Here is a 19,712-nt window from a genome sequence, read left to right as displayed (position 1 = left end):
GTTTAAATACATAGGAAATGGCTTTGGAGCACTTGATCCAGTAGGTGAAAACATGGAACCCAAAACTTACTATGGCAGTTTCATGGTGGAAAGCAGCAAGTCGCGGGACAGTGGCTGGTTCCTCCAGCAAACCCCAGAGCTCTTGTTTGTGTAATGAAGGCTGGTGGTTGAGCAGTATGAAAATGTGTTTCAAATTCACAGGACCATGTGGAAACTTATTGGCTTTTATAAAAGCAGTAGTCCAACCAAAAATGGACTGCCTTTTGCCAAGAAGGTGAATGGCAAACTAATCAGCTTAAAAATTCAGCCAGCATGGGTTTATGAGAGGGAGGTCCTGCCTCACTAACCTGGTGTCCTATGATAAGGTGACCTGCTTAGTGGATGAGGGGAAAGCTCTGGACATTGTCTACTTGGACTTTAGTAAGGCCTTTGACACTGTCTCCCACAGCATTCTCCTGGAGAAGCTGGCTGCTCGTGGCTTGGACAAGCGCACTCTGCGCTGGGTTAAACACTGGCTGCATGGCCGAGCCCAGAGAGTGGTGGTGAATGGAGTCACCTCTAGTTGGTGGCCGGCCACGAGTGGTGTTCCCCAGGGCTCAGTGTTGGGGCCGCTCCTGTTCAATATCTTCATTGATGATCTGGATGAGGGGGTCGAGGGCACCCTCAGTCAGTTTGCAGATGACACCAAATTGGGCAAGAGTGTTGATCTGCTGGAGGGCAGGAAGGCCCCACAGAGGGACCTGGACAGGCTGCATCGATGGGCTGGAGCTGACGGTATGAGATTCAACAAGGCCCAGTGCTGTGTCCTGCCCTTGGGTCACACCAACCCCAGGCAACGCCCCAGGCCTGGGGCAGAGGGGCTGGGAAGTGCCTGGCGGAGAAGGCCCTGGGGGTGCTGCCTGACAGCCGGCTGGGCATGAGCCAGCAGTGCCCAGGTGGCCAAGGAGGCCACCAGCCCCCGGGCTTGTGTCAGCACTGGTGTGGCCAGCAGGAGCAGGGCAGGGATGGGGCCCCTGTGCTCGGCACTGGTGAGGCCCCACCTCAAGTACTGTGTGCAGTTTTGGGCCCCTCACTACAAGAAGGACATCGAGGTGCTGGAGTGTGTCCAGAGAAGGGCAATGAAGTTGGTGAAGGGTCTAGAGAACAAGTCTTATGAGAAGCGGCTGAGGGAGCTGGAATTGTTTAGTCTGGAGTAGAGGAGGCTGAGGGGAGACCTTATCACTCTCTACAACTACCTGAAAGGAGGTTGTAGCAAGGGGGGGGGGGGGTCAGTCTCTTCTCCTTAGAAACAAGCAATAGGACAAGAGGAAATGGCTTCAAGCTGCGCCAGGGGAAGTTTAGGTTGGATATTAGGAAAAAATTATTCACCGAAAGGGTTGTCAGGCATTTGAACGGGCTGCCCAGGGAGGTGGTGGAGTCTGTCCCTGGAGGTATTTAAAAGAAGGGTAGACCTGGTGCTTGAGGATATGGTTTAGTGGTGGGCTTGGCAGTGATAGGTTAGCAGTTGGACTCAATGATCTTATTAAGGTTGGAAAAGACCCTTGATTCTATGATTCTAGGATTCTAAGATTGTGTCATTTAGCACTTTGGCATTTTAGCACTTTGAAAGGGAAAGCTAGAAACACATCCATCAGCCAGGTGAAAAGGGAACAGCTGAACATTTATGGCTGTAGATGGAGCCCATCTTGGGTGTTAAGTTAGGGTACCTGGAAGACCATGTTCTAAGTTGTTTTTGACTATGGCATGTGAAACGGCAGGTGTGACACCAGTTGAGAGCTCTTCCAGCAATAAGGTTTGCTTGCAGTTTTCTCTCAGAAGTACTTACATGCCTGTCATAGAAAGGGAAAGGCTCACTTCATCTTTAACTAGGACAGCAGATGAGATTCCAGACAGATTGCTGCTGCAGTATAGCCTGGGATGCTTTGGCTTTTGGTGCAGGAGCTTTGTCTGAGAGGAATGTGTTTTCTGCTTGCATGCTTTGGTCTTGCCGGTGTGTAGATAGTGCTTTCATGCAGGATCTGCACTTGTTTCCCAGTGTGGTGGTGTATTTCCCGGGCTGAGAATGAGGGCAATCTTTAACCATCATCGTCCACATTTAAGAGGCTGCTTATGGCTCTCCTGCTGTGGGGAAGCACTCAATGGCAAGAACATAGTCCTGAGGGAGATGGGTGAGTGCTGAGGGGAAGGACAGGAGGGGAGGGGTCATGCAGACCTGGAAAAATGGAGTAAGGAGAAGCAAAAGAAAAGGTTATCTGGAAGACCTTGTGTTTCTTTTCTGAACGTAAATAAAAAAATTGTAGTACTGCATGCTTAGACTGTCTGCAGAAGGTGAAGTGCGAGCCACCAGAAATGCACCTCTTCTCCTGAGGCATTATTGCTCACTAAGTGGAATTTTAAACTAATGGTACTTGATGAAGAGCTGTGTTGTGGCTGGTCAAGGTGCTGTGGGACAGCTGGATTTTAAGGCTGCCTGCAATCTGTTGTCACCTGTAGACTAAGCCTTGTACTGCAAGCTAAATAAGACCCAGGGACTGACTTTAATGTTCTCCTTGGCACAGAAAAAAAGTCACTCTCCAGCTGAGAGTGTAAACTTGAGGTATATAAGTATAGTGGTCTGTCTTAAACAGTACTGTGTGTTCTCCTGTCTTGTGTGCCAGCCCTTCTCCATCCTCAGCCACTGCCAGCAACTGCTTTTTGGAACATCTCACAGTTCATCAGGGCTCTGAATGCTGTACAGCCCCCAAACATAATTGAGCTCCTAACTGCCTGCCAGACTCCTTGCAGCTGTAAAAAGCTGTTCCTCCTTCATGCCTTTTCCCTTGCTAAATGGAACTAAATCTGCTAAAGCTGAGGTGGGAAGGAGGGAGGACTGTATTTCCCCCTTCTGCCCCTTGATTCAGTAGCACCTTGGGGATGTGATGTTGTGTGTTGTGCTGTCACCCCCCCTCCTCTGTCCAGTCCCTCGTTGTCACTGCTATTGCTGTGCAGACTTCTGCTGCGGAATAAAAGTCCTTTTGTGCAGGACCTCAGTGTGATGCCTTTCAGTTCCTTGCTGGCAGTCCAGCTTGTTGAATTCCCATGTGTAAGCTGCTGACAAATGGAAGTGAGGCAAGCAGACACATGCAGCAGAGGGGGGAGCTTCCATCCCTTTCAGATGTTAATGCTGCCGAGAACAGAGCTTTCCTTAGGCTCTAGGACAGCTTTTCTTCCTCTCCTTGTATAACGTGCTTTCAATGCATACAGCAAACTCTGATTCTTCTCTGAAAGTCTCCGTAGCTGTGTGCACCCTACTACATGATATGCACAAGTGGAGGCTTAACTGTCCCACATTCCCCTGGGTTTACAGGGGCTTTAGGCCAGCTATCCAGCTGGTACTCAAGCAAGGACAAGCTGAGTAATTTCATGGCCTCCAGTGGGAAGGTGCCTGTATACTACATGACCTTGCATGGGTTTTGTGTCTGTGTGTGCTACTAATAGCATGCCTCTGCTGATAGCTCCCTTTGGGTTTTGGGCCTGAAAGGAACTAGAGCCCCAATACTGCTTCTGTAAGGCCAGAAGAAATGTCTGATCCAAGCCCTAAAGAATCTAACTAGTAATGTGTTTGTGGGGAACCTACACCTTTGGTGTTGTATCTTGGAAAGCTAGAGACCGCATCAGAAGGGAACAGAGGGCATCCTTAGAACTCAACAAGGAAGTAGGCATTTAGGGAGAAATCATAAAATATGGGACAAGGCAGAACAAAATTACCTCAGCTTACCTGGCAGGGAGGACACCGTAACCTGGTTTTCCCAGGGCGATGCTCATCCCCTGCTGTCCAGTTGCTGAGCCCCTCTGAAGGAGGGAAGCTGTGAGCAAGGCTGAGGGGTGTGTGGTATCTAAAAGCAGCTTACAATGCTGTACTTAAGGCACAGCGTTGACCTAACGGCAAGTGTCTTCTCCCTCCCCCTTCCTTGTCAAGTAAGGGAGGTGACAGCCAAGCGCCTTTTTTGCCCATATGGGAACAGCTCCTGGGGGTTCAGGAGAGATGTTGGGGAATTGAAGTTTCTAGACTTGCTGCACCCTGTGGCATGTCCCAGACTTGCCCAGGCACAAAGCTGTGGCCTTGTGCTGGTGAACAGGCTTTACCAAGAAACTTCCCCCTCCTTTTTGCCAGTGGTAGCATTGCACTGCAGTAGTCTTGCCCCCCCGTGAGGCTCTTGTCTCCTGTTACAGTGGGTCTGTAAAGCCTTCTTAACTCTTATTTACATAGCACCCACGGCGTGCTGGGGAAGTGACTAAGGAGAGAGCTTACATAAGGGTGTAGTCAATTTCTATGGTGGCTCTTTGTCCTGGCACAAGGGACAGCATATCGATTTACCCTCTGCAGTACCTCTTAATGGTACCACTCATTAGAGCCACACAAAAGGTCGGTGCACACCTATCAGTGGAGTAGAATACAAACCTTAAAATAGCACAGCCTAGTAGGATGCAACCTAGCAGGGTGATTGATGGCTTGCCCAGGAGCAGTACCTTTGGATGATAAATGAGGGCTATACCTGAAAGTGGAGCTGTGTTGCTGATTCCTGGCAGCTCTTACACTACACCTGTCAGACTGGTTGCATCTTATTTTGGATATGCACATTGGATTATAAGTAGATGAAGAAAAATGTCCCAGCTGTTGTTTATAAATAGCAACAAGCCTTAAGGAGGTGATGAAGAGGGAAGAATACAGTGCATCTCCCACTTAAGACCCCTCAGATGCCCTATCATCTGTGTATGTGCACTTACAGCAGGGGAGGCAGAAGGCTAGGGCACTGGCCATCTTTGTTTGTCCGAACTTACCTCTCATGTGTTCTCTGCCACCAGTGAGATCAGCCGATCTGGCTGGGGCTCTTGCTCATCATCTTTCTTCCAGGTTGTCAAGACAATTGGCCTAAGAGAGGTCTGGTTTTTTGGACTTCAGTATCAGGATACCAAGGGCTTCTCAACATGGCTGAAATTGAACAAAAAGGTATGTTTCCTCCAAGCTTTCACTTGTCCTGGTTTCCCTTCTCTTGGATGGCAGGGCCAAATTCAGTACTTCTGTCAGGCATCTGTTCTTGCCTCTCCATGCACCTGAAGTACTGCAAGATTAGTGAATTGGGGTTGATTTTCTTTCAGTCCGCACCCTCTCCCCAAGGTACAAGGAGTCATGCGTGGTGTCTGACCTGGTCCTCCTGCATCTAGTCCTCTTTGTTATCCAGGCAGATCTGTTACCCCTCCTGGTAACGTGCTCATGTGGTGCTCATGTGAACATCTTGGTTGGAGAGAAACCTGGGAAGTAATTTACTTAGTACTGATCATAACTAGTCTCTTGTTTCTCCTGTGGGGAGAGGTGATGAGGCATTTAGCAGTAAGGAATTGAAAATCCTTGCTTTTCTGGTCACTTACTTCTGCATTGGAAAGGAGAAACTTTTTTTCTAATGCGTGCTTGTCTTACTGTTCATAAACCTGCTCCCCTTCCCTTGGTATGTTGTCTATAAGATCTGATAATTCTGTTCCAGGTAACAGCACAGGATGTACGCAAAGAAAGCCCCCTGCTTTTCAAATTCCGTGCCAAATTCTACCCGGAGGATGTGGCAGAAGAGCTGATCCAGGATATCACGCAGCGCCTTTTCTTCCTCCAAGTGAAGGAGGCAATTCTGAATGATGACATTTATTGCCCTCCAGAAACAGCTGTCCTTCTGGCTTCTTATGCTGTCCAGTCAAAATATGGAGACTTCAACAAAGAGGTGCACAAGTCTGGCTACCTTGCTAGTGACAAACTGCTCCCACAGAGGTAAGTGACCCTGGGTAGCCTTAAGACCTCCTTTGCCTTAAAGAGTTTGGGATTCTATATTATTTTTTGGCGGGGGGTGGATGTCTTGACTGGAATGTTCAGGATAAAATATAGCCTGGTACCTCTCTGAGGATTGGGATTAGTATTCATTTAATTAAGAGCTTTAATCTTAAACATCCTATTGCTACTGAAGAAACTCTAATCACAAGTAGCGAGAAAAGCTCCAAAACCAAAAAATGAAATGCTACAAGGAGAATCACAACCGAATACAACTTGCCACTTGTCAGAAATATGAATACTGACCAGTGTGTCTTCATCTAGCCTTAGAATAAAACTGGATTTCCTGAATATTTGTGGGGGAACTGTCATGTCAATGGAGTATTTAATGAAACCTTATTCAAGAGTGATGTGACTGTGCGCATAAATGCAGTGGCTGGTCTCAAACATCCCATGTACTCTTCCAGAGTTCTGGAGCAGCATAAACTTAACAAGGACCAATGGGAGGAGAGGATCCAGGTGTGGCATGAGGAACATCGAGGAATGATTAGGTAACTGATCCAGTGTGAAACTGCTGTATTTCAAGTAGTGTGTAATGTATGAATGCATTTAAAAGTCTGTGGCTTGCTTCAGGATGAGTTTAACATTCAGGTTATTCTGCTCAGACTAACTAGGTCTACATGCCTCTGCCCTTGCTAGTCCACATCAGCTGGCTGCTCTTGATAAAACAAAACTGAGTTTGCAGTGTTTGTTTGTTATTATCTAATAGGGTGACGCTAGGAACCTTTGCCTGCTTGTTGCTGCTCTCCCCATGCAGGAAGACAGCACCTTCTTGCTCTGATGGCTTATAGACTCAAAAAGGAATATCTGTTTTCTTTTCGCATGCTGCAGAGAAGATGCTGTCTTGGAGTACCTGAAAATTGCACAGGATCTGGAAATGTATGGTGTGAACTACTTCAGCATTAAAAACAAGAAGGGCTCTGAACTCTGGCTAGGTGTAGATGCTCTGGGACTCAACATTTATGAGCAGAATGACAGGTAATAAACCCCCTTTCCTCATCATTGCCTTCAGCTCATTTCCAGTATAAAGGCATTCAAAATTAATCTTTTCTGGAATTCAAGTCTTTAAACTCTATAATTTCTGTATCATTCTTGGCTGTGTTTTTGACACTGCCAGAATGATCCATAAAATGTGTTGCTTTGAACCCCGAAAATACAAGCAATTGGAAAATCTTATCAAGCTAGTTTTACTTGTATCCCTAGTCTTCCTGCCACAAATAACATTGTCCAGTTCTATTTTCCATTAAAAAAAAAAGGGATTGAAAAACTGCTGCTTACGTTTGTAGTTCACTTGCAAGACTAATTTTGTTTACTGATTCCAGTCAACGTAAGAGTACTGAAATATGAGGGTACATTTGATAGAACTTTGAGCTTTATATTGTAAGTCAAGAATTTGGAATGATTTGGAGCTTTTTTTCATTTCCTTTTGCTTTCTATTTCTGCAGGTTAACACCAAAAATTGGATTCCCTTGGAGCGAGATCAGAAATATCTCATTCAATGACAAGAAGTTTGTTATCAAGCCTATCGACAAGAAAGCACCAGTAAGAAGCAACATTCGGATTAAACTTTCAGCTTCTTAGCTGAATGATCATCTTTTTTTACTGATGAAACTATTGTGTGCAATTATATAATGTCAACACTGACTTAAGCAGTGCTCTACTACCTGATCTGTTCAGGCCAGTGTGCACAGAATGGGTCTAGTGGCGGTAAGGTGGTAGCTGGGACTTGTTTCTGGCTAGGAGGGTAGAAATTTATTCAGCATAACCGTAAGCTGTTCAAAGCCAGTGGCAGGGAGAAGCTCTCGCTTAGGGTTTCTGATTCTTCTAAGACTGCTGAGATTCTCTGACAAGGCTGTTAGGGATCTGAGGCACTTATATTAGCTGTGAATGCGTCATTTGCAGCCTGTTGGCTTTAGTAGTGTTTGAGATGGTCTTTTGCAGTTTTTCACCTCACTTGAAGCTGAAGCTTCAGGTCATTTTGTAGGGTATGCTGGGAGGGTTTTTTCTTGCAAATTTACAATATATGTAACTGGTTATCTTGAAGGCATATTAACTTCCTGTGCCAGCTGATACCTTCTGTTCTCCTGGTCATTCTTGTTGCATTGCTGCTTGGAGGCATTTCCCTGCTGCTGTTGCTCCTTTGTAACAAAAAACAAAGTTATTTATCCATTGACTTAATGTTGAATACCCTTTCTGGCATAAGGCAAAACATTACAGATGATGTGGCTGGCCAGACCATTGCATTAAATAACTAAGCGGGAAGAAAGGTGGAAGAAGTCGCCGTCTCAGTGTGCCCGGTAAACCAGCCCCTCATGGTGTCTGTAATGAAACACTGAAGCTAAGTCGCTGTGCCCTCTGTGTTCTAGGGACGCAGCACACTGTAACAAGAAGTTGGGCACTTCTGCCCTGTGTGTATTTGTCAGGCTGAAATACCATTCCTGAAAGACAGGTGTCCAACTACCACCACTGATGAATTGGGCGCTGTTAAAAGCTGGCTAGCAATTCTAGAAAGCTTGGGGGCAAGGAGCGCATTGCATACACAGAGTGTCTTACGCTGAAAGAACAGGTCTAATGCTGCGTTTTTCTTGTCCCAAGGACTTTGTATTCTATGCCCCTCGATTACGGATTAACAAACGAATCTTGGCACTCTGCATGGGGAACCATGAGCTCTACATGCGCAGGCGTAAACCAGATACCATTGAGGTGCAACAGATGAAAGCACAGGCTCGGGAGGAGAAGCATCAGAAACAGATGGAGAGGTTGGTAGGGTTCTGAATTAACCAGACTTGGTCGATCACTGCACAACGGCATCATGTGCTAGATAAATAGCTGGCAGCACCTTAATCTGCCGAAGCCAAAAAGAGAGAAGGTTGCCGCCTTCTTCGGTAAATCTAGTGGGATAATGGAAATGGCACTCACTATAAATGTGACCCACCATCATTTTATTAAAGATTTGCCCATCTATTTGATGGGACTAATATGGATCTTGATATAAAGAGATCTCCCTTGTAATGCTGCTATTATGAACTGGCCATGGAGATGAAAAAAGCTCTGCTGGCATTCTTTCTGCAGTTCTGTAAAGGGGCATGCCTCGAGTAAAACTCATCAGCTGAGTGCTGTAGCGCACCTCTCTTGTGTGCTTGTGACTTTGCTAGGAAGTGCTCCAATCTGAGCAATCGTTAATGTGATATTGCATTATGACTTCCCCTCATCAGAGCCCTGCTGGAGAATGAGAAGAAGAAGAGGGAGTTGGCAGAAAAGGAGAAGGAGAAGATTGAACGTGAGAAGGAGGAGCTAATGGAGAGACTCAAGCAAATTGAGGAGCAAACCAAGAAAGCTCAGCAAGGTAATATGAAATGTTCCAATATTTCTTTAAATGCACAGCCTGAGTGAGAAGGGTTCAAGCAGTAAAGCTATGAGCATCTCTGAGCCATTTGGCTCTCCAGTATTGTGTGCTAACTGGCGTTAGGGCCCTGGTTTAGCCTTCTGAAGCTGAACGTAAGCCCTCCATATGCAGCTACTGAAATAGGAGTTGCATTAGAGAGGTAGGTGGCAGCCAAGATGCTTCTCTGGCAGCGAGTGTACCTTGCTGTGGTTCATGTACTGGCTGGAAGCTTTATCCCAGCACATCTGTAGAGGAGGGGATCAAATAGTGCAGCAGGAGTCACACCAGCCATGACTGTGGTATGATTACTCTAATTGTTTGGCCAGTGTTAGTGTGGTGTTGCCCAAGCAAAATACTGTATGCTTTTCTGCCTTTAAGGATGCCATTTTGGGATGGGTACTTCCCCACACATCGACTGGGCGAGTAATCCGTTGGCTTGGAACAGGCCTGGCTCTTAGCCTTCCAGCTCCAGTTACAATGTGTAGGAGATGAAAGCAGACAGTTGCTTGCACCTCTCCTTTTCCTGTCCCTCTGAAGTAAAGCCCTCATCTAGAACATAGGTTTAAGGACACCTTCCTCTTCTGTTGCCATTCTTTACTTGGTCTCTCTTCAAATGCATTCCCTATTCTTTCAGAACTGGAAGAACAGACCCGCAGAGCTATGGAGCTGGAACAGGAGAGAAAACGAGCTCAGGAGGAAGCAGAGAAACTGGCTAAAGAACGTAGAGAAGCAGAAGAGGCAAAGGAGGCCCTATTGAAAGCATCCCATGATCAACAGAAGACCCAGGAACAGCTGGTAAGTGGGTGAGCTGAAAATCGAGTAGGGAAATAGTGACAGGGTAGGCATCTAAGCTCTTGAGGCAAACCGGGCTGTGAATATAGTGAGGAAGCATAGTCTGGTTCTTTATCTTTTAGCCTCAAGCAGATGAACTTATACCTAAATATAAGTGTATTTTTACACTAGATCTGGATTGTTGTGCTTTTTGCCCCACCCACCCCCTTTCTTTATGTGACGCTGAGAACAGAGTGTAGAGCTCACTAGTTGCTTTCCCTGGTTTGGATTCAAAGAACTGAGTTCTCCAGCTCTGTTTGGGGAGGAGTGGGGAGGGAAACAAACAAAAAAAACCCAAACAAACTAAAACTGGCAACAAAACCCAAAACTTTTCTTTGCTTCCTTTTCTCTTGCATCATGGAGATATGGGTGGGACTGAAGTCTGAAGTTTACAGGAAGGCTGTTTACCAAAAATGTCAGAGATTCTGTTTTTGTTCAGGACTTGGACTAAATGCTTCATTTAGCAATTACTTTAGTTTTGTCCCCACTAAAAGCCTTTCTTTTGCAGGCTTCCGAGATGGCAGAGCTCACGGCTAGGATCTCGCAGCTGGAGCTGGCCAGGCAGAAGAAGGAGAGCGAGGCTCAGGAGTGGCAACAGAAGGTAAAGCAGAATCTGAGCAAACAGCAGTACTTTTTGTGGGGTTGCTCTTCGTTCTGTGTTGTGACTTAAACTGCTACACTAGATACCACACTAGATTGAGTGTCTGCAAGCTTGAGGCCATCGTAAATGCCCAGCTTGGCTTTTCTTGGTGGAATGAGTGCCTTATTCTAACTCCATGTAGAAATATTTTGACTAATTAGGCCTATAGCCCATTTTCCATGAATTATAACCATTCTTCAGATCCCTGAAGTGTTAGCCAGCAGGAAGTTTTGCAAATGATTGTGGCTGAGTAGCTTTGGAACATAACATTTCAGTGTGCAAGAGGTGCGAGGTTTCTTGTAATAAGCACCAAGTAGCGCTTCTGTGCGTTCCAGCGAGAAGTCTGTGCACTCAGGATTATATTGACTAACGCTCCGCGGCATGCCCTCCTGCAGGCACAGATGGTACAGGAGGACCTAGAAAGGACCAAAGAGGAGTTGAAGACTGCCATGAGCACCCCTCACGTCACTGAGCCCATGCACTCTGAGAACGAGCATGATGATGAGCAGGATGAGAATGCGGCAGAAGCCAGTGCTGAGCTACGATCGGAGGCCACCATCAAGGACCGCAGTGAGGAGGAGCGCACCACCGAAGCAGAGAAGAATGAACGGGTCCAGAAACACTTGAAGGTAAGAAGTTGGCAGCAGAGGATATGCCTGCTGCTTCTATTCTTCTTGCTGTTAACTGCAGCTAGGAGGTATTAGTGGCATTTATAAAAGCTGGGGGGAGGGGGAGGAGGGGTGAGCATGCAAAGAGGGGTGGTCAATGATCTTGCCAGATAACTGATTAACCACTGAGCAGAAAGGCAGATCTTGTCTCCTGGCACTTGGCTTCCATTTCACTGGAAGTAGTGAAGTATTTTCAAGCAGTGCCAAAAAGCAGCATCTGTCAGATCTGGTGTGCTTGTGTGAGTCTTGCCAGTCATCTGACAGCTGTTTATAGCCCTGGCTGCAAGGAATCAGAGAACTTTGTCCAGTTCCTATCAAGCAGCTGTCTGTAACTGTCTTGTCTGACTGGGTTGCATTGCAAGACCATGAGAGCAGCCCACTAGGGATCAGCATAGAGGGAGCAGCGCTGCACCGCCTTCTCATAAGGAACTCCTGGTGTTGATGCTTTCCAAGCGTTTTGTTACGCTGCCAGCTAGCTGCCTGATTTGCATCAGGCTTCACTTTTGCGTAGGCAGAGTGACAGAGGTGTACTTATCTTCTGCAGCAAGTTTCTTTTGTGGTAGAAGGCTAGTAATTGCTCAGATTTTGCAAGGTGCTCTTGTTGTCCTTAGTGATCCCTACACTTCACTGTTCTTCTGAACATTGGAGACGGTTCCTTACCATGCTAGACACAGACAAATAGGGTGACAAACTGCCTGATGTTTTGTACCTTCAAATGTTAGGGAAGAATGTTAAAAACTTCCACAGAATCACAGATTTTTTAGGTTCGAAGGGACCTCTTAAGATCATCTAGTCCTACTTCCTTGCTCGAGCAAGGTCAGCTAAAGCAGGTTGTCCAGAACTGTAAACACTTCGCCTTATCTGTGTCCTGTCTCCATGGATATTGAATCTTTAGGAGGATTGGCAAGGAACCTCCTTGTCCAGCTTCAAGTCTCTGGCATGCGCTAACAACCCATTGCTGTCTGTTTCCCCTTCTCTGAAGGCACTGTCCTCAGAGCTGGCAAATGCTCGGGATGAAACCAAGAAGACGGCCAATGATATGATCCATGCTGAGAACATGCGTCTGGGGCGAGACAAGTACAAGACCCTCCGTCAGATTCGGCAGGGCAACACCAAGCAGCGCATTGATGAGTTTGAGTCCATGTAAACTCTCCCCTGCACCTGCTGCCCTGCACTCTCTCTTCCCCTTTCTCCCATCATTCACTTGTAATCGTGCTACGCTGGAACCACTACAGAAGAGTGACCATGGTCTTATTTATCGAGTTTTGGGCAAATGTTGGAGTTGAGCAACAGAAGAAAGAATAGTATTTACATCTTCCTGGGGTGGCTTGGGAAAACAAACATGATGTGGGGCAAATCTGAAATTGTTTGGCTTTGAGTAAAGTCTCACTGCATTTAGTTTTGTATTGCTTTCTGAAGTGTTGCTGTCCTCTCCCATTGGGTGGGGAGGCCAGCAGATTTTTCTACTGAATTACATACAGTAAAGTGCTAACAGTTTGACATTGTGCCTTCCTACTAACTTGCGCAAGCTTCAGTATTAAGCTTAGTAGCCAGGGTCTGAATTTCTGGCCTAATACAGGGTCTGAATCATGTAGTTGAAAAGGGGAGGCTGGAGCTTGGGGAGAAGGGTTGGAGGTAGAATATGGACTTTCTAAAAGACCAAAGCTTTTGTCCTTCAAACATAAGCAGACCAAACAGATTCTGTGGTGTTCCTGCTGGTGTTACCTTTTGCTGTTTAATGATGGATATTTGAATTTCCTAATCACTAGGAGGCCTTTGGAATATTTCCACTGATGCAGTGTGGTTTGGAGCCTTGACTTCCCTGATTTCCAGAAGTTTTGTAGCTGGTAAATGGCTCTGTTCACTGTCATTTTGTCTGATTAGAATGTAACCAGTGAGGCAGAGGTAGCTAGAGAACATTGCCTTCCTTGTTGAGTTTGACAATGGAAACCTAAAGGGGTAGTTAGAAACGTGAAAGTATAAAAATTCCTGTATCTGTGTGTTCCCTTGCTGAACTAGTATATTTCCAGTCATGTGAATAGGATTTCAGGTTTTTCCATAAGAGGCCTTTTTAGCACATAGTCATTGGTGCCTTATGACTGTGTATAGATCTACTGTAGCTCAGACGTCTTTAGTTTGAACTAGATGCAATCATAAAAAGTGGTAAGCAGCTGGGGACCAAAAACTTGTATCTGGGTCATGTACAATACTGCATCTGTCTTCCTGGCTTCAAGCAGCATTTGCAGGGAGAGGATCCTAAGATATTTGTCCAATTGCTGCCTTAATCCTCACTAGCATTCTGCCAGATCCCTGGCTCAAGTGCTTTTTCTTCCCCATAAGGATGCTTTGCCCGTTTGTAGCTTTGTGAACAGAAGGCTCTGACTCTTGGAAATGGGACACTAGTGTTTGTGAGACTGGTCCTGAGAGCCATTTGTACCAGTTGTTGTAATACCCATCACCTCCTGTCTTCCAAGCTATCCATGCTGTAGCTACCCAGAATCCCTCCTGCCAGTTCTGGGGAGGAAGCAGCCATTTATGCTCAGGGTTGAATTGGATTTTGCCTTGGTCCTTCATAGGCGGAAACGTTAAACTTCAGAAGAGGCCTCTCAAAAATGGATTCCACCTACAGTGGAGTCCTCCTTTGCATTGCCCTCCTTGGATTAGCCTGTCCCTGTAGGAAGTCATCAGGCTAGTCTGATTTTCTTGCCTAGCATGATCCTACATCTTGTGACTTTCTCAGTTTTGTGGATTCCCCCTTTGCATGGTATCACTGCTAGTGGTGACAGAAGGAAAACATCTGAATGGTAGAGCATTTTCAGCTCCCTGCTCTATGGGAGGGGTAAAGGGGGACTGTGCCAAAAAGAAATGTTTATGATAGTGTTAAACTGCAGTATTTCCCCAAGAATTCCTTGGCCTGCTGGAAGCAACCTTACCAGTGCTGTGTTATTTTATTTTTCGGAAGCAATACAAGTCTGTGTGGAGATCTGCACAAATACCAACCGGCCTCTCTTAGGAGCATAGCTTAGTGTGTTGCTTCTAAATGTCCAAATAAGTCGTGTGGGAGCCCCCTTCATTGCCCTGCACACGGCATGCTTTTGAGGGGGACGTGACATGGTAAGCTTTTGGTTGGCCAAAAACGCATGCCTCAGTATTTTGAAAGTCACAAATGAAAGATTGCAGTTAAATTTGTCCGAACTGATTCGTGTGTTTCTATACTGAAGGGTTATTGGCACTGGCTCCGTGTGAGTCTCATTACTGGGGGAACAGACAACCTTTACACTTCTGTTTTGGTGCTTTAAAGCTGGTTCTCAGCACTTCTGCTCTGTCCATGGCAACTATTAATGCATTTGTGGGGAGAAAAGCCTTTATTACATTTTAACAATTTCCTAACAAGCTGGTGTATGGTGCCTGGAATACGTGTTTAAATAATAAACCGGTAAACCTTTTCTGCTTTGGGTCACACAACACTGCTGAGCTCATGTATTATGATGCTGGCATGACTTCTGTTTATAGGGTTTTTAATCGTTCTAATTCCAAATGGTCCGATACAGGAATAGAACGGCTTGTGCCAGTGAGTCCACCTAACTCTTTGTAGTTGTTTCAGCCCTGCCTTCTTCTTAACCAGTATTATATTCCAGTGGTATCTAATGATATTTGATTTCAATACTTTAGCTATGCACAATTAGAAAATATTAGTCACAGGATGGAGGAAATGTTTATCATCCTCCTTCCCTTGGAAGTGTATACTGTATTGTAAAGAAAGAATATTTTGCAAGAAAACTAATGTAAGAAGCTTTCAGTATTACAGTGAGATTTGTAGACACGTTTTTTATTTGTTAGAATACGGTAACTTGTTCTTCTCCCTCTCCATGTTCCAGTTTAATTGGATAACTACTCCTCTTGGAGGGAGGGAAGTACTTCAGCAAATGTTTGCCTGGCTTAGGTTCTAGTTTTATTTTTTGTTGCTGTAAATTATGTTGATGTTTTTTGACCAGTCTTTTTACTGGATTATAATAAAACATCAATTCCCTAAGGTTGTGAAGTAATTAATGGGTCCACGTACTTGTCTAGAGAGAGAGCCTTGATATTAAGGCATTTTTTTCCTGTTTGGAGGAGTTGTTAAAATCCATACCCTATTCTTCCTAAAGTGCCAATAAAGTTCAGAGAAATTCAGCATATGGTGTCTGGCTGGTTACTTAAGGCTCGCTTTGAGTCTAGCGCTGTCTCCCCTAGCGAAGCAGGTCAGCCATGTGGTTCCTGAGAGGTCAGGCTTATAACACTCGTGCAAATAAGGTGATCTTGCTTGCATCCTGAAAAGCAACTGCTTGAATAGCATCCCTTTTCGCCTCCCCAGCCCTCCAAGCTGACTGGAGGCAGTACTGGAATTCATATTTCTTTGTGGAGACACCGAGTATAAATTTATATCACGTTAACTTGCAAGCGGACTGGTCAAGAGGAAGAGAAGGAGCTGCTGTTGGAAGCCGCCACTGGTGAGCACCGTGGTGCCGTGCCTGGGCCCACGTGCATCCATGACCAGGTTAGCGTGCATAGGGCACCTGGCCTTGGTGCCGTGGCTGGCTGGCGCTCTCCTGCCCTAGCCCCGTACTGTTTCGTGGCTACCTTGCCGTGGCTATCTACCTGTGCTTCCTGAGGTCTCAGGTCTGGGTCCGATGATGGAAAAGCATGGCTACTGCCCCCTTTCTGTTAATAAACTGATCTTTGTAGCTGCTTTCCATGTGGTTGTGAAGAGGGGCGTTGCAGAACTTCTGCCTCGTGGTTGCTGCGCTGCAGAATAAGGCAGACGTTTCATCAGAAGGTGTTAGAGCTGAGCTCTGGTGCTAGAGGAGAAACCTGAACTTCTCCGTAAACAAAACGTGAAGTGTGGAGCAATGGAGACTTCTGCAATCCCCACCAGGCTCGGACGGATCCCGTTTCCACAGGTGGGTCTCTCTTGTTCCTTCCTTCCAGGATTCAGAAAACCTGACCACCACTGGAGGAACTGCATGTCTGCTTCTACACTACTGCAGCCTTCGAGTGAAGGTTGCACTAGTCTGTGGACGTTGCTCTCACAAATGGGGTTCTTGCTGCTTTTATTGCCCTTGCTTCTTGGTGGGTGATACCTTTCAGCTCGTGCTTACATTTTTGGAGTGTCTGAGGGCTCTGTGCTTGCAGCTAGATTACTCTTCTGCATCAGTGGCCTGGCTTTCATGGCATTCCCTTGCCTGTCTCAGGGAATTAAGCCTCTTAAAGCCTCCACAAATTAGGTATATCTATTTTCATTTTGTCTTTGAAGAAATGGAAGTGCAAAGCATTAATGGCTGAAGGCTGCTTGTGTGCATGACCATAGTTAAAAATCCAAACCACCTGATTCTTCTAGTCTGTTGGAAGGCATTTTGTAGTTTGGAATCAGAAACTTGTATTTAACCTGTACTTTGTGTAGACAGCTTCTGCTGGCTTCGGTATTCTGTCTGTGATACGTTTCAGATCCAGTTTAGGCTACACCTGCAAGTGTTGGGGGGCCCAGGTGCTTTTGTCTGTGGATGGGGACAGACTGGAGCATAAAAGGCTCTCAGAAGAGCTGGGGACCAGAAATACTACCTTTTTGCAGGTTCTGGAATGTGGCTTTATTAAGTAGTGCAACTTATTAAGAATTCTAAAGAAAAGCCAAAGTAACTCAGTCAAGTTTTCATTAGATTTATCGCAATGTGGACTAACGCATTTGGCCTAAGATACTTTGTCCTCCTGCTTGGAGTCAGTGCAACTGACTCTTCACTTTCTAAGGCAGGGAATTGCAAGGGGTTGGTCTCCAAATCCTGATTTGTTTTGATGTAGACAAGTGCTGTAGGGACTTCTCTAGGCAGATGACAAGCATTGGTTGCATGCTCAGGCAAATACGTTTGGAGGGAAGCATTGGGCATTTTTATTTCTTTAAGTGACCTGGCGTGAGATTCTCAGTGAATAGGTGAGAAGGCTCAGTAGCCTTCCAGCCACTTCCTTTTTTTTCTTCTGTGATGGACATAATAGAATGTGAACACCCCCTGATGCCAGGCTTATCAGTTCAGGTCAATTTGTGTAAGAGTGTGTTAGTAACGATGGCAACTTAGTAAGGGAACTAGATTAGATTTTGCTCTCTGCTTATCAGGGTAGGACACTGCCTTTTGGCAGCGCTATCCTCTTGAAATCCGTTCTGGGTTGTGGAACCAATAGATAGTCTCTGAGATACCAAACAAGATTTGTTCCCCGCCTTTCTGATGTTCGTGTTAGCTGGTCCTAGAAGCTGCTACTTCTGTAACCAGGCTTCAGACTTGGTGTACCATGCTGCGGTGGCTCTCCATTAAGTAGCTACATCTAATGGCTGTTTTCCAACATCTTGCAAAGTTTGATAATGCAATATAAAGGGTAAGGTATGGTAATTTCAAGCAGCTGCCATACAACTGTCTACACATTACAGACTATCTCCCAATGAGAAAGCAGAGAGTAACTGAGGTGTGGCTGCTTGCCCCTTACAATCGCTGTGACGGCTGTGTACCAGCTTTGCAGCTATACCTCACTCCGTCTTGGGAACACAGTCTAATTATACAAGTATATAATCGGAGCATGTGACAGCTGGCAGGGAGTAGCGTAATTCAGCTGTGACTGGCGTCAACCCATAAATGCCGCACACCCTTATGCAAGTTGACTCCACTTGTGGTGTTAATGTCTCCCTTCCAGAAAAATTAGTTTATTTGTAAGAAAAAGGATCTGGGCCTCAATGTGTCAAATACTAGGCTGGGGCTGGCTTTTGTCTTGCAGGTCTGCAGCTCTAAGCTAGGTGCAATTTGTAGACCAGGGTGCAGGTCCTTAGGACCGAACGATGCCTAAATGAACATGTAGTGCCAAGTGATGGGTCTTTGAAAATTACTGGTAATTTCAAGATGGACTTTCTCAGGATAGACAGCAGGGTGAAGTGGGTACAGGGAAATGAGGAGGAGACATGAAGCAAAGAGTAGTGCCGAGACTGCAAAAAGGAATATTGGGAGCTCCTGGAAGGGGCTGTACCTCCAACTTCTGTTGAGAATGCACTTGCTCTAAGCAGGTGTTAATACCATTGGTACAGCTTTCTGGAGAGCAGAGCTAGTTGGAAAATTACAAGCACTCATGATTGTTATTGGCTCTGGCTGCGCATCATCCTTTAAAGAAATACAAGCCAGGGTTGATCTTCAATCATCAAGACTGACTGAAGGGTCAAGGGGATGTGGAATATTACTGCTCTTGAGCTAGGAGGTTACGGTGAAGGCTGTCTATACCCCACATGCAGCAGTATTGCCCTCCCATCCATCTTTGAAGCGTCCTTGACTGACTGAAGGAGAAGCAGTGAAGGCCTTGGCTGGGGCACTAACTTCTTAGTGGCCTTCACCCAGCCAGGCAGCAGCTGCATTGCCAGAGGTGGCTGCTGTCAGAAAGCCCTGTTGTGAGTGAGTTAATTTTGTTGCTGCAGTGTTAGCCCATCTGTGATGATTGCATGACTGCCCTCTTGCTTCCAGTAGTGAAAATTTGCTCCTTTTGTTTGTAATGATTCTCAGAAGGTTGCTGAACACCTAGGGAAAGGTCAGAGCAGGCAAATGGTAGTCTTGCTTGAGAGATGCAGAAGCTGAGGCACATTTACAGTCTTCCCTGCGAGCTTCCAGTCTCGACAAGGCGGTATCTGAGACTTGAGCACGCTTGATGTGTAAGCACTTTGTCTGAGGTTTGCGTTCAGTGCGTCTGTTTTGGGGCAGCGCTCTGTACCTGGTCCTGTGGCCTTGCAGAAAGCACAACAAGCACAAGTTGTCCCATTTGCTTTTGTTAGCAGCCAGTTCTGGAGCAGGAAAGGTGGTCGATGGGTTTTCATAGTGACAATGGTGCTGTGACTATCTCCCTGGCTCTCAACAGTGGCATTGCCAGCTGCAGGCTCTGTGCATTCCAGCTCCTCTGCTACATACAATGCCACCCCCCCGCCTCGCCTGCCCTGCCTATCCCTCCTGAAAAGCCTGTAAGCATCCACTGTGGCACACCAGTCACAGGACTCATCCCACCAGGTTTCACTTACGACAACGATAGCATATGTCTGGGACTGGGCCGAGGCTTCCACCTCCTCTTGCTTGTTCCTCATGCTGTGCACGTTTGTGTAGAAACACTTCAAGTGCAGTTCTTTGTACCCATCGCCATGTGGAGCAGTCTGAAGAATCTCACCAGCATGCAGCTCCTCGGGCTTCGGCGTGCCATTCCATTGCTCATCACTGACCAGCCTGGTATTGTCCCTTCCCCCTTCCAAATCAGTTTAAAGCTCTGTCAGTCAGCTCCAAAATGCTCCAG

General features: G+C 46.1%; 1 protein-coding gene across 1 annotated transcript in view; it reads left to right on the top strand.

Moving 5' to 3' along the window:
* Positions 1-15,551, top strand: part of MSN (moesin) — a 48,627-nt gene extending 33,076 nt beyond the window's left edge. The window contains exons 3-13 of the mRNA XM_075106544.1: positions 4,895-4,990; positions 5,523-5,797; positions 6,262-6,345; positions 6,686-6,832; positions 7,300-7,396; positions 8,450-8,613; positions 9,070-9,200; positions 9,874-10,034; positions 10,579-10,671; positions 11,106-11,339; positions 12,361-15,551. Coding sequence (XP_074962645.1) covers positions 4,895-4,990; positions 5,523-5,797; positions 6,262-6,345; positions 6,686-6,832; positions 7,300-7,396; positions 8,450-8,613; positions 9,070-9,200; positions 9,874-10,034; positions 10,579-10,671; positions 11,106-11,339; positions 12,361-12,525 — 1,647 coding nt within the window. The 3' untranslated portion in view covers positions 12,526-15,551. The remainder of the gene's footprint in view (positions 1-4,894; positions 4,991-5,522; positions 5,798-6,261; positions 6,346-6,685; positions 6,833-7,299; positions 7,397-8,449; positions 8,614-9,069; positions 9,201-9,873; positions 10,035-10,578; positions 10,672-11,105; positions 11,340-12,360) is intronic.
* Positions 15,552-19,712: the final 4,161 nt, after the last annotated feature.

This window comes from Phalacrocorax aristotelis, chromosome 11, assembly GCF_949628215.1.
Source record: "Phalacrocorax aristotelis chromosome 11, bGulAri2.1, whole genome shotgun sequence".
Lineage (NCBI taxonomy): Eukaryota > Metazoa > Chordata > Aves > Suliformes > Phalacrocoracidae > Phalacrocorax > Phalacrocorax aristotelis.
The sequence above is the reverse complement of the archived record's forward strand: the minus strand, read 5'-3'. Positions and strand labels throughout refer to the sequence as shown.